Source organism: Microplitis mediator, chromosome 2, assembly GCF_029852145.1.
Source record: "Microplitis mediator isolate UGA2020A chromosome 2, iyMicMedi2.1, whole genome shotgun sequence".
In the NCBI taxonomy this organism is placed as follows: domain Eukaryota; kingdom Metazoa; phylum Arthropoda; class Insecta; order Hymenoptera; family Braconidae; genus Microplitis; species Microplitis mediator.
The window spans coordinates 16791913-16807284 of NC_079970.1; the positions used below are offsets into that span (position 1 = coordinate 16791913).

The window sequence follows — 15372 nt, forward strand, 5'->3', positions numbered from 1 at the left end:
AAATGTGCATATAACATAATAATTATATACACGCAGGTAATCATGTCTTTTTGTTTCAAGGTACCGCACAGAGAGCAACAGTAGCCACTAAAGTGAATATATTTTTTCTCACGACAAATACACACTGAACGATTTCTTCTTTTGTAATTACTTTGGCCTTCATGACCCTACCTTTGTGTCTCTTGATTCAACGTAGATGATCGATTATTGATCCTTGGAATCGAAAGATCGGCTGTAAGGATCATGACAACGAATGAGTGATAAATCCTACATAACATCCCCACAATATCTTCAACGGATGTATGTCCAACTAGAAGGGCATCAGCATCATAGATACGCTCTAATGCTCCACGTCTCTACGACGTGTGACTCTATCGTAAGTATGGGGGAAATTTTTTTCCTAACCTTCGGTATCACAACATTGTCCATTCTCTCAAGATTCTACTATTGATGGGGTATATAAGAGGTCCTAGGGATAGGTCTAAGTCAGATACTTCTGAGTTGACAACAGCAACTTTAACAAAATGTTCAAGCTTGTAAGTATTCATTTTAATATTTTATAATTATATCACCATCTTTCTTACTAAATTATTAATAACGGTTTAAAAATTAACTTTTATATGATAAAATTTATATAAAATGAAGTAATTAAATTTTTAATTTTTCAATTGTACAATGAGTAATTTGAGAAATTAAAAATTACATGGTAATTAATTTAAAAAAAAAATTTTCAACAAAACAATTTAGAATTTATATCGTTAATTTTTTAAAAAAGTTATCATTGAGAAAAATCATTCGCAAATTCAATTAAATCATTTACTTTACGGACAATTTCATTGATTAAGAAAATATTTATTGAATCAAATGCATATTTGTTTAATTCAAGTAATTTTATTTAAGCAGGAGTGACAATTTATTTAATTCAAGAAAATATGTTATTGCCACAAAAACAATATTAATAACATATTTACTTGCAACTCCAAATCATTGTTCTCAGTGGTAAAGTTAAAATAAAGTATTATGTGTCCGTAAAAAATACAGTGGCCGCGAACGGTAATTTTACTCTAATAAATAAAAATAAGTGAAAACTTAAATATCCTGTGATTGTGAAAAATTAATAAAATTAGTATTTAAAAATAAAAATTATCATCTTACTGTACTCCCAGTAGTATAATGTAAAATTAATAATATCAAGATTTTCATAAAACCAAAAACCAATTTAATAATTTTATCATTTAAGTACTGATCCAGTTACTTATGTTAAAATAAATCATAAAAATAATTAAATACTTATAATTATTTTCAGTTGGTTTTCTTAGCCTTGGTGGCATATGCTTCTGCAGGACTCGTCGCCCCATACGGCTATGGTCATGCTTATGGTCACGCATACGCTCCTACTGTGAGTTATGCACCTACTGTGAGTTACCATGCTCCAGCCACCAGCTATGCTAATACTTACAAGGTAAAACGTTATCATTTATCATAATTTACAGTATCTTATAAATGAGAAAATTCCCATTATATACGTGATGAAATAATGTATTAATATATGTGTATTTTTTAAAAAAGGTTGCCTATGCTCCTAAAGTAATTGCAGCGCCATTAATTGCACCAGCAGTCACTAAAATTCATTACGCTACTCCAGTTGCTGCTTATGTTGCACCTCACTACTCAGGATTCAGCGGACATGGATACGGACATAATGTCTACGGTTTAGGACATGGATATGGACATGGATACGGATATGGGCATGGATACGGATATGGTGGTTACGGTTTGGGACATGGGTACGGTTTGGGACATGGTTACGGATACGGACATGGATACTAGAACTAAACTCACAAAAATTAAACCAAACTAAGTGATGCCTAAGTACCTTAAGGACGGATGTAAATACAATTAAATTAGCTATGGATGTATTATATACAAAATAATACTTTTTTGAGTTAATAAAATTTTTGCAATTCTTTAAATTTTGTAATATTTATTTATTAACTAATATACCTAGTTATCTTATTACTTAACAGACATTTAAAGAGATTTAAATAGAATGAAAAAGTCATTAGATAAAGTTTATTAGTCGCAAAAGAGATAAAGTGTTAGTGAATCAGCAAGAGATGGTAATTTATTGCAAATGCATCAATTGTAACACTAGAGTCGTGCTTTGGTCTTTGTAAATCACTTTCATTAGACATTTTTTGTGACACTTATATATAAGCCAGTGACTGGTTCAAAGAAATTAACGTGGCAATGAACGAACGTCTATGTGCGGCAAACAAACTTACAGACCTTTAAATATCGCCTTGTCCATTGTAGTACTTATATAGTCGAAAGTCAGAAAGAGATAGAAAACCCGCGTCATACGAGACGCAGATGAGATGAAAAAAACTTGGAGTACACGGAGTGGATCAAGGCTGAGGCGAGGCGAGGCATATCTCTTAAATAAATCTTCGATATCCCAAGCTTTGTTCTTTATTGTATCATGGTATTTTTTGTAACATGGAGTTTTAAAATCTAATTTGTAGTAGAAGAGCTTGAATAGTTCGTTATCTTGAACAGTTTATCAAATATAAATTGAGCATTTATACGACAATTTTCTAAAGCAACATTTATTATTCAATAATTGCTTAAAAATCGTTACAATAGTTATAAATTAAGACTATAGCTACAAATTTTACATCATTTCTTTATAGATGCATTGTAAAAAATTTTCGGGGATCGAAAGAACGTAGATTAAGTCCAGAATTAATGCGGCGTGGATGATTTTTTATATATTTTATCCCCTCTACAGTAAAATTAACTCCAGAAGGAGTTTATTTTAACACTGAAACTTCAGATCAGTGTAAGGAAGGGAGAGGCAAAACGGGGTACCTAGGGAAATACCAAGTTTTCGAGGATTCAAATACGCTTAATCTTTTTTTTTTTTTTTAATGATATTCAAAGTCAATAGAATAAATTTTCAGTTACCATTAAAAAAAAAAATTTTTCATTTTTCGGGCAAAATGGGGTACCTTCTAAAAAAGGTAAAAAAAAACAAAATTTCTGGATTTTAAATGAATTTGATTAAATTACATTTTTTTTTTGTAAGTAATTTACATGAAGAAAAATTATATTTTACATGATTATTGGATACGAAAGAAGAAAAACAAATTTTTAATAGTTTTTATCATAAAACAAAAGTCACTAATATTTTGCAACTGACAATTGATTTTTGAAAAAGTTTAACAAAAAAAATTCAAAATAACGCTCAATTATATTTACGAAGGGATTTTGGAATGTTTAAAAACCATTTAAAATATAAAATGTTTTTTTATAAAATTTTGGGGGTACCTCGTTTTGCCTACCCTACCCTCTTTTGCCCCCCCCCCCTTCCCTTATATGCGAATTAAAATTAAATTCACATCACTCCGAAATCACTCTACTTAAAAAATTCAAATACAAAAAAATCCGAGTTCACTCCCAATTTTTTACAGTGTGAAAAAAAATAAAATTATTTTTATAAATAAAAAACCTGTTGTAAGTTAGTCGCAGGTATAATTTTTTATTGCGACTTCAAAAATTTTGTTTTTCAATAGCTCATTTGACGAGTTCAACTGAATAATAAAAAAAAAAATTTGCAAAATCTCAATTCGTCAGTGAGTTATGCACAGAAAAAAAGATTTCTCGTCCCAAAAATTTTTTACTCGCTCCAAAAAAGTTTTTAATTGCCCTAAGAAATTTTTTGCATTAATCCTTTTTTTTCTGTGTGGGATTTAAAATCTGAAAATACTCTCCTTTACTGCAGAATATGTGAGTTACGAAGTTTTAAAGAAAAAAAAAATGGACCCCTATTTTTACATAAAAGTATAAAAGTAATTAATTTTATTTTCAATCAATAACGAGGTCCGACTGTATATCAGGGAAAAACATAGTCCATTCAAAGACGATCCAAAAAGTATAATTATTTTGAACATTGAAAGTTCGATTTGAGACCCTGAAAATTAATTACTAACTTTTGACTAATTTCTTATAAGTAGTACAGGCGCTTCGGCTCAACAGCAGTGATTTAAGTGTATGGTTGGAGCCTGAAACTAGCATTATGTGACGCCACAGGTCCTAATTCGAGCACTGACTCGATCAAATTGTACTCTGAAGTTGATGTTGGGGTATTTCGAATTCCTAGTAAGTGATTAAAGTTAAAGAACACAATCTTAGTCTAGAGATTTTTAGTTCAATAAATCTGATTGATTTTTTTTATTAGACCAGTCAAAAAACGCCAAAAGAGGAATCGCATTTTCGCAAATTTTTAATAAAATGATAATAACTAAAATCGATGTATTATGTTGTCAGGAATATCATACAGAATACGACACTGATAAGGTTTTACTTTTTAAAGTAGAACCTTATTTTCAAATTATAAAAATTTTTAAATGATTTTTTTTTTTAAATCATAAAAGAGTAATATTGTAGTTTTTAAAAAAAAAAAAAAATTTATTTATCAATTTTTCCATTCTTTATTCCAACAAAAAATTTATGAGATCAGCTTGTCATCAACAGAAGATTTAATGGGTGGACCAGTTTATACACCATATGAAAATAATATTATGCTCAAGGATTGCACAACTTTTGTGGGTACAATGATGACGAAAGTGGTACAGAGATACACGGTCGAAATTGGTGTCATTTTGAGATTGAGATAAATTGATATTATGACTTATTTCGTCAATCTGGGTGGCACATATAATCTGACTCGCTCTATTCATCATGATATATTTATAATAGACAAAATCAAAAATTACCAACCTTAAAGTATATGTTAATATGATATACAAGTTTATATACTAAAAATATTGAATTAATCTTAACTTTGAACATCAATTATTTGACAATATTAATATAATTTTCCATTAACGACTTATATATATTTAATAATAATTATCGAAAGATAATAATCTGTACGATGAGATGGGCTTTTTAATCAAGCAGCCCTCAAGCATTAAATTATGCTTAAATGGAGACAGGTTAGAGAGATCTCTCTTCGGGATCCAAGGTCATGCAACATCAACTCATACATGTTGAGGGTCGTTGGGCCATTTTTTTTTTTCATTTATTTTAAAGTTGAAAGCAATTTTAACACACATACATTAATGTCGAAGGTTCAAGTTACAAGGACCGGGTTTTGTTGGGGATATATAAAGAGCGGTCGTCACCGAAAGAAGCATCATACAGTCACCGACTGAGTCGAAGAACATTTAACTCTTTACTTTAAAGTAATACTAAAAAAAAAGTTATCAGCCATGCTGAAGTTTGTAGTGTTGATTGCATTCGTTGCTTGTGTGTCTGCTGCACCTCAACCTGGTCATCTTGTTGCTGCAGCGCCTGTAGTTGCTGTACACTCTGTTCCAGTGAGCTACTCAAGTTCCAACAGCTACCGTGCACCAGTAACCAAGGCAGTCGTTCCAGTCGTTCCTGCTGCACCATTAGTAAAGGCAGTTCCAGTTCTGCACGCAGCTCCAGTTATTAAGGCTGCACCAATTATCGCACATCCAGTTCATATTACTCATGCAGCTGTTCCTGTCGCCCACACAGCTATCATTCATCACTAATCAACTTCGACAAGTTTATCTGTATCAACTTTAACTATTTATTTTCATGGTGAAAAATGATTTGATTTTTTTTGTACAATAAAACATGCATTCATCTTATTTACTTGTTATTTATTATCAATATCCTGTAAAATTAAGATCACTGAATACTTTTAATACTCCTCGATTCAAGAACTTGTTTTCTTGATGATAATCAACAGAATATATTTTTAAATCGAAATTTGAAGATGTTCTCCAGAAAATTTTCTTTGTTCAAAAGTTATCGCATTTACATTGAAAGTCATCATTTTTTCGTTTATTTTAATTCAAAAAGTAAGTATGAACTATGTTCTAATAAGAAAATACTGTTTTTTTTTAAGGAAAATTTCTAATTACTTTATAAAATTATTCAACGTAAATTTACATTCTAATATTTATTTTTCTGCTTAGTTGAATGTTAAGGCTTATCAAAATTTTTGTGATTGCTAAAAAATTAATGAATAAGTACTATTATAGTTAAGTTATGTGTCATTGCATGTTGTGAAGGTAAGTAAATTTAAAAATCTTTGTTATATCGTAAGTTTTTCATGTGTTTATTTTAATTTCTGCATGTGGCCAACATGGTCCAGCTTTACTATCACAACTATGACACACTATAGTATTTCAAATCAGAATAATTTTTCCGTGTACAAGATACAGAATAACAATTTTGTTTCTAACAAACAAAAAAATACGCGGAAATTAAATTTGAAATTTTTTGGTCATGGGTCCAACTTGCCTTGATTGATGAATTTGCACCCATGAACTATTTAGTGCCTAATAAACATGAAAATGACAAAAAAAAATTTTTTTTAAAGATTTTTTAGAGACGGGTTATTATCATGAAATAGGAGATCATCTTACCCCCCCCCCTCTTCCTCATATATAAATATGTAGTAATAACTAATAACTTATAATTATTAATCATTTATATTCCAATAATAACACACTTAAATTAGAAATAATAACACCCAATTAACAGCGGTAATAGAAAAGGCAAAGAACTTTCGTTACAATAAACACAATATAAGGTTGACCTAGGCACGACGGAGTACTACACAACGTTTTTTTATTTTTTTTATGATGAAATATTGCGTTTTACCTTGGGTATTCTATCACTCAAAATAAATTTATAATTTTGATAAAAAAATCTTTTTTCCTCAACCTATTGAGGTACCCTGTCATACTCCAAATGCATTATCTTTCTATAATCTGAAATACATATAAAATTAATGAACACTTGGCCTTGAAAAAATTTTTTGTGATTTACTTAAGCAATATTAACCTTTTCAATTTTTGTAGTGAAATTATATTCTCATCATTTCATTTTATTTACGTATTTGTCTTTAACTATTAATTCTTGATGCATTTTTACACAAAGATTATATATTATATACAAACTCACTTTTGACTTTGAGTATAGTTTACTAATAGACATATTATAAAGCCTTGAAATGTGTGAGCGTATATTATTAATCGATTAATAACCGATGTCATCAAATTACTCATTAAAGCATGAAAGTGAAGGCGGTGCTAATAGCCTCATTAGAATGAACAATAGTGAATTATTATAACGCAATATACCGGTAGGATAAAAAAATTGTTGAAAAAAAAGCATGTATTGGAGGACGTGAAAGACGGTGTTCTGTACAGATGAATAAACGTTAAAAAATTAAAAAAAAAAAAATAATAATATTTTTACATCATTTATGGTAATGGAAAAAACATTGTTAAATTTTAAGTATTTTCTAAATCAATTTATTTACATATGCTAACTTTATGAAATTACTTATAAATATACCCGTTGTGAGTTGTACTAGCCTTTTCGTTTTTTTTTAGAACATTTTACTCATACACACAGAAAAAAAAAAATTCTCGACTGAAGGTAAATTCTTAAATAAATATTCTTGATTCAAGAAAATTTTTTTGGAAACCTAAATTTTCTCAGATGAAGTAGAAATCTTCGCTGATCAAGACAAATTTTTTTTAACCAAGACAAATTCTCTTGGCTCAAAAAAATCTTGACTGGTTCCTGAAAACGTTTGTCTTCAAAAAAGTTTTCTTGACTCAAGATAACTTTTTTTTCTGTGCAACACTATTCAATCCATAAGAGATTACTAAAGTGTAAGCGAAATACTTTAAAATACCAAATACTAAAGGCCAGTTTTTCTAACCGAGTTTATTTTTATCCGGGTTTTAATTATCATTGCTGGTATATCTATATATTATTAATATAGGGGAGGCTGGGGCAGAGCAGCCCCCCTAAGCCAATTATTATTTTTTGTGGCTTTCAACCATAAGATCACTTTACTTTTGTCCTATTTCGAACAAATTTATGGACATTTTGCCAAAATTCTGAAAAATTTTTTTTTTGTGGGGCAGAGCGGCGGCCCCCCTTCAAAAAGTGATAAAAAAAATTTTTTTTTTCGTTTTTTTTTTTTTTAAATTGTTTTCATCATTAAGAATGTATTTCTTTCTCTTGACAACTATTTTTGGTTTTATATTACTCGAAAAAAATTTTTTAAAGCGTAAAAAATCGTTCACTCTCGATTACCTTAATTACTAATTGTTATTTAATAAAAAAAAAAAATCAATTCTATAATTTTACTTTATTTCAAAAATTTATCAACTAAAAAAAAAAATTTAACTTTTATAAATTTTTAGTGACCAAATTTGCCTCTTACATAAAGAAACGGCCGAAAAATATGAAAAAATAATTTTTTCGGAAGTTTCGGCTGGTCCATTTTGCCCCAGGTGTTATGCGTAGGGCTAGAAATGTGGAATTATAATAATTTTTTTTTTAATTTGACGATAAGAATATAAGAAAATCACTTTTTCAAAATTTTGGGCTTGTCCATTTTGCCCCGAATGTCATGCGTAGGGGTAAAAATGCGCAAACATATCGGATTTATAGTAATTAGTCGAAAAAAAAAAAATTTTTTTTTTGGTCAAAATTTCAGGGGGGCCGCTCTGCCCCACCCTCCCCTATAGATATACTAGCAATATTAATTAAAACCCGGATAAAATTAAACTCGGTTTGAAAAACTGGCCTTAAGGGTTTAAATGACATATACACTGTAAAAATCAGGAGTGAATTCGGAGTGATTGCGGATTTCATCTAAATGCGGATTCACTCCGTCACTTGGAGTTCCGGAGTTTCAGAAAAAATCACTCCGAATCCGGCACAGATACGGAGTTTGTTTCTCCAGTGGTTTCGGAATGATCTAGATTTTTTTTAAATCCACATTCAGTTCAGTGTTTTAATATAAAAATAAACTCCCTTTGGGAGTCAATTTCACTGCGAACCAGAGTTTCACTATCAAAATAATTTCACTCCAAGGGAATTAAATAAAAAGCCACCCGCCCCGCATTCACTCCAGATTTAATCCGCGATCACTTCAAAAATTTTTTACAGTGTAGAAATTCAATCGAACAAGATTACTATTAAATATTAATCGCTGCTTTAACACTTTTAAAAATTAACTTCGGTTAAGTGTGTTATATGATCTTAATTTAAAATTATTACACACTTATTCAAATTGACGATTTGCATTGATTTGATTAGATATTTATTTTTTTCTTTCTTAATGCTTACAAAACAAAATTATTAAAAGTTTACGATCAATAATTTAATAAGACTTAATCTTCGTAATAGTCTAAAATTTTAATTTTGCCATAAATTTTCTTTTTTGTTCAATCACTTATTTGATTTAAGCTGATAGAAAAAAAAATACAAAATCCAAATTATCAATTTAGTTACAAAAATTTTAATAGTTAGAAAAAAATATAAAAATACATTTTTTAATTTTCAAATCGACATAATTACTGAAATATAATTTTATGTTACGAAGATAATTGTTATTGATTTAAAAAAATTTTTTTTTTCTTTATTTAGAATTATCAGAGCTGGATGACGTCGACAGTAAAGCTTCAACAGTTCGAAATATGTTTGTATTTCTAAATCCTCACATAAATTGCATTGTAATTGATTTGCTGATACTTAGAGTTTCTGACAAGGAAATTGAAAAATTTGCATAAAAAGTTAAGTTTAAAAAGTTTTGAGATTATTAAAGAATAAATGTGTCTATATCAATTAATAAAATAAACAATGGTATATTAACTAAATATTATTTATTCGTTTATAATTCCAAGCCATTTTATATAAATCATAGTCGTTTCCGATACAAGTACTTCATTTTACATAAATTTTTTAGTAGTAAGGATACGAAATTGCTGTAAAATAAGGATAAGTTTTAGCTGCATCGCCATTGTTTGAAGTCAATTCAGGAGTATTTGAGTAAGCATCGTAAATGGTAGCAGGATTAAAAGTATTAGGAGCTCTATTAAAATAAGATAATCTCTGATAAATAATTCAACCAATGTACATTTAATGTAACGTTTGAACGTTTCAAATATTTTTATTCAGGCGATGATGTTAACGTTAAAAGTAAATGTAGAAATAATATTTACAACTTACCTATACGAGTTCGTTGCAACAGGAAAAGATTGTGAAACAACAGGAGATGTTTGAAGATAACCTGACTGAGCCACAGTCACGGTTATAATTGCAGCAAAAATAAGATATTTATACATCTTGAATTATTTTTAAATATAATAATATTTTTCTAGTTATTTACTTTATCAATTTGAATGCGTACACTGAATAATTTTTTAAGGTAGATTCACTTGCTTTTATACTCCACTATAAGCTACAATAGTTTTTTTTTATCAGTATTAAATTATGTTCATAAAACTCTTATAGAAATACAATCTACTTAAAAAAGATCAATTGTTAATCATATCAGGTATCAAGGTATTGAATAATAAAAATAACTAAGTTTTAATGTTGAAGAAATATAAATTTCATTTTATTTTTTATTTATAAAATTTGATTTATCATATAGAATTATAAACAAAATTTCGCGTTGGTTTAATTATTTAGTGAACGTACTGGACGGCGGTCAATGGAGCAGCTGCGTAGGTGTATGCTTGACCATAGGTGACGAGTGGTTGATGAGCGACGTATTTTGTAGATTTATCAACTTTGTATAAGCTGGCGTGACTGGTTGCAAGTGGTTCTGAAGCAATAACTGGAGCTGCATGGTAGACTGCAGGAGCTGCGTGCACTACTGGGGCAGCATGGTATGCTACCGGAGCAGCATGGTATGCTACAGGAGCAGCATGGTATGCAATTGGATATCCTGGTGCAGGTGCAGGAGCAGCAGCAGCACAAGCCACAAGAGCCAACAAAGTCACAAACTTGAACATGATGATTTTATAAATTTTTAGAACTTACTATTCGTTCGTTATTTGATCGAATTGTACTTTTAACTCTGTGATCAAGTCATTTTATACTAACATACCCCTACTTTTCAGTCCCGAAAATTTTAGACTACAGAGAAGGGAAAGAAACTGTAAAATATGTCTTTCTCTTTGAGTACCATGAGATCTGACAATCTCTTTATTGGCTATTGCGTTTACAATTGTGTAGATTGACACGGCCAAGGTTTAAAAAAATGTCTTTTTTTACCTGAGCTGATTTTTAGATTGCGCGATTGTCTAAATACAAAATAAAAAAGTACATAATAATAATTTAAATAAACATCATAAATTCATGTTTCGGTAATATTATTTAAGTAAATATATTTTTTTTTATTATAAAATAACTGTTAAGTCATGAGTAATGACAACAACTAAAATGACTACGACCGGAGCATATGTAAATAAATGCATGCAACAAATTTATTTATTTATTTTTATTTTTTCGAATGAATTTCATAATTTTTATATATCATAATAGATTATATATCTACCGTAATAGACTTACTATTATGGATGTAATAATACGTGACAATGTATATGATATATTTATACATAATCAGTGATGTTACAAAATTACGTACGATTAATTTATTATCGAAGGCTATTTAGAGCCATTAGGAAAAGTCTATTTTTGATAGCTAATTAATTAAAAATTACTTTATTTAAAATACACCTACGTACATTTGTAGTTATGAATTGTTGATTATGCCATTATTCATGCTAGTATTATGGAAATAAAATTGATCAGATATAATTTCAATTTAGATCGGTTTCTATTTTGTAGACTTAGGTAATAAAAAATAATTTTAATAATGTAAACCTTATTATCATGCATAATATCTCGATCAAAGATTAACCTTTTTAATTATTATATGGATTATGCAAGTACCAAGGCTTTAGTCTGGTTCTACAAATAGTATTGGTTACAAAGGGATAGATTCAAATACACATCAATTTACTAATATGAGAACAATTATTATATGATAAATTGTTACGTATGTCATTAACGTCTGACTAGATTAATAAGGGTAGAAAGCGGACAACATTAGTGGAGATCTAACCAGGGTTCATCCCGTATTATTAGGATGCATTCGTCATGATGAGCGGCTAGACAAACGTACGGACTCATTCCGGCGAGTTCCTAGGTTTACTGTAGGAAAGCGACCGCTATCATGGGGAATAAAAGTGCGTATTTTATTGCCGTAATACAGTAGTGTATTATTATAGGATGCATTTAATTACGTTTTGGTTAAATTTGAAATTATTACTATTTTTTTTCTTTAAAGTTTTTATTTAAATTTCTTAATAAACTTGATATTCTCGTTTGATATCGTGTTTCTTATTTTTAAGAACTTTATAAAGGATACCAAGTTTAAATTGAATAAAAAAAATGATTTAAGAAGTATATCAAATATATTTTAATATCAAGAAGATTGAGAAGAAAAAAAAACCGGAGCAAAATTTAATATTTATATATTCTTTAAACAGAACTGGTTAAAAAATAATTCCGATTAAAAATTTTTAGCATTATTTATCGATAAAAAAAATTGGTTCATATTTAAATTATTTATTATGATTTATATAACAGCTCATTAATTTTTTAATATAATTATAAATTCTTAAAATTTATTTTGCTGTTGGACAGAAGCTATAAATATTTCGAAAAATTAACTTCATATTTAGAAATTTTCGTGGGCAAAAAATGTTCATAGATTTAGTACGCCCTTTTTTATTATATTTCCAAAATAAATTTTTTAATATTTTAATTTCATAAAAAGTCTGGGCACGATAATTAGAAGTATTATGAATTATCAGGACTAATCAGCTAATTGAACTATAATATATAATGCGTTTTTTTTTTCCTATCTGACTACTCATACGAGAATCTCTTATTATATTTACATTAAGTCTTTTTGATTTAAATATACTTTTATGTCATAAGGATGTAATTATCTTATAAATCTATCAATACTCTTTTGATTTTGACTCTTTATTTATTTTCGTTTACTCGATTTTTTTTTTATTTATCCACGTCATCACAAATCGTTTAACCATCAAGACAAGTATTTTCTTAAAATTGAATCACGAGATAAAATAAATTATATGGTAAATAAAAGCTGTCGAATGTGCTCAAACCATTTATGGAATACAGCAAATAAATATATAAAAAAAAGCCTTGACAGTACTCGCTCTCACTGCAAAAAGTCAAATTAAAATTGAAATGAAAAAATATATAATCTCATGCTCATGATTATTAATGCATCGTAAAATTAAATATTCAATACGGAAAAAAAATATATGATGTATATTATGAAAGAATAATAAATAATTTTTTTATATCAAAATATAGCTTTTTTATCACTATTTGATATTATAAATATAACTTGAAGTCTGAAGGCTTCTTAAGTGGTGACTGACAAAAAGTAGAAATCGAGTGCAAACGAGTGTCTGAAGTCCTTGGCAATGATTGCGTTGTTGGTATGAACGAAAGTAGAATATACAAGAACAAGACAGTAAGATGGTACAAGCAAAGCCAATGGGCTATGAGGAAGTATGTATGTTTATTTTGTATAGAAAAGTTGGATGATGGGAGGCCAAGCGTCGATAGCATGGGGTAGAAGATTGTGAATAAAAGCAGCGTCGATTCAAAGCTAGAGTATCATTCGATCTTCATTCACGAAGTACGAACAAGTCTATAAGCCAATCAACATGTACAAGTTCGCTGTACTTTTCGCCCTGGTCGCTTGTGTAGCCGCTGCACCAGAACCTAAACCTGGATTTGCGGCTCCTCTTGTGGCAGCTACACCTGTTGTTGCCGCTGCGCCTGTTGTTGCTGCTGCACCGGTTGCCACCAGCTACGCCAATACATACAAAGTATCATACAAGAGTCCAATCATCCCTGCACCAGCAGCTATCGCCTACACTGCACCAATTGCACACATTCATCAATCACCAGCTGTCGCATACGCCGCTCCCGTTGCACATGTTGCAGCACCAGCTTACGCAGCGCATCCAGCCCATCTCACCTACCCACAACCAGCAATTGTCGCCGTTCACTAAAAACATCGATTGGAAGTAAAATTTTTGAAACGCTAAAAATTTTTTATCAACATAACAATCATTGTAATTCTGAATTGATTTTTAAAAAATTTTTATTTTTAAAAGAATATGAAAAATTATGACTTAATGATAATACTACAGTTTCAATAAAAATATTTCACCTTTATCGATATAAACATGAATTTTTTAAAAATTTTTTACCCATTGCAATTGTATTTTAAATAATTATATTAGTTAATAATAATTATATTAAGAATAATATTTAAGTAAACTTTAAGATTTAAATTAACATATTTATTGAATAATAAGATCTTAATAATAATTTAAAGTGCAAGTATTCATTGCACTATAAGTTTTTATGAAAGTGCTTTAAAGATTAAGAAATTAATGAACGAGAGTAAAATACCAATTTTTTTTTTTTTTATCAATTTTAGTGTGAATTTCAACTAACTTTAAGCATCCCAATTTTTTTTTCATTCAATTTGGTAGAAAAACTTGTTGTAAAAAGAAAAACGTTTTATATAATTTGCAAAACAATCATTCTCTTTCAGAATATTTAATTGTTCACCGATCCGAAGATGCACGATTCAAAAAATATAGAATTAAAAAATGCATTTTTTTCAATTCACATAAAACGGCTCTAAAATTTAAATGCCGTAGAAAAAATTTTTTGTACAAAAAAAATTTTCCTACGACATTAGCTGTTGAAAATGTTCCATTAAATTTAAAGCAAATTACTTGAAGTTATCAACACATTCAAATCAATCACAAATATAAATAGAATTATGAATCAACATTTTCTTGGCGTTATTTCAGCAAAAATTTTGTAATTGATAAAGTAAACAAAATTTTTGAATCATAAAACAATAAGCCTATCTATACTATGATAAATTTATAAATCTTGACTACCAAAAATTTCTTTTCAAAATTTGTTAAGTATAATAAAGTAATGAGAAAAAAATTATTTCGAAATAACATATTTTGTACTTACTTAAAAGCTTAAAAAATTATGGGCTTCTAAAAGCTCAATTTAACTACATTAATGCTGATCCACTGAATAATTTTTTTTAGTTAAAAATTTATTGTTTCCGTTGTAAAATACAGTGTCGATATTGTATTAAATTCCGTAAGCTGTAAAAACATGCAAGCTATGTGTCATAAAAATAGTTTTCAATTGCCATGAATGGTATATCGTGCAACATGTGTAGTTAGTTGTCGATTGCCCACGAGATTCAGATACTATTTTTATTTACTAATGCGGTGTTAAGATGATGAAGTAGGTGTGAAGGTGAAACAACAGATGTTAAAATTTATATAAAAATATTATGCGGGGTCCGGGGGCGAAGCCTCCTCCTCACCCTCAGACGAAAATAAAAATTAAAAATTA

General features: G+C 29.0%; 3 protein-coding genes across 3 annotated transcripts; 2 read left to right on the forward strand and 1 right to left on the reverse strand.

Moving 5' to 3' along the window:
* Positions 1–394: 394 nt before the first annotated feature.
* Positions 395–1973, forward strand: LOC130678636 (glycine-rich protein). Its single transcript, XM_057485975.1, has 3 exons — positions 395–536; positions 1307–1462; positions 1570–1973. Exons 1-3 carry the CDS (start codon positions 525–527, stop codon positions 1828–1830), a joined length of 429 nt encoding a protein of 142 aa, XP_057341958.1. The 5' UTR covers positions 395–524; the 3' UTR covers positions 1831–1973.
* A 3213-nt stretch (positions 1974–5186) lies between these two features.
* Positions 5187–14161, forward strand: LOC130663196 (cuticle protein 16.5-like). The gene is made up of 2 exons (XM_057462312.1): positions 5187–5573; positions 13581–14161. The coding sequence occupies exons 1-2, from the start codon at positions 5277–5279 to the stop codon at positions 13983–13985; spliced, it is 702 nt and encodes a 233-aa protein (XP_057318295.1). The 5' UTR covers positions 5187–5276; the 3' UTR covers positions 13986–14161.
* LOC130678638 (cuticle protein 16.5-like) lies at positions 10442–10944 on the reverse strand. The gene has a single exon (XM_057485977.1). It carries the CDS (start codon positions 10869–10871, stop codon positions 10542–10544), a length of 330 nt encoding a protein of 109 aa, XP_057341960.1. The 5' UTR covers positions 10872–10944; the 3' UTR covers positions 10442–10541.
* Positions 14162–15372: the final 1211 nt, after the last annotated feature.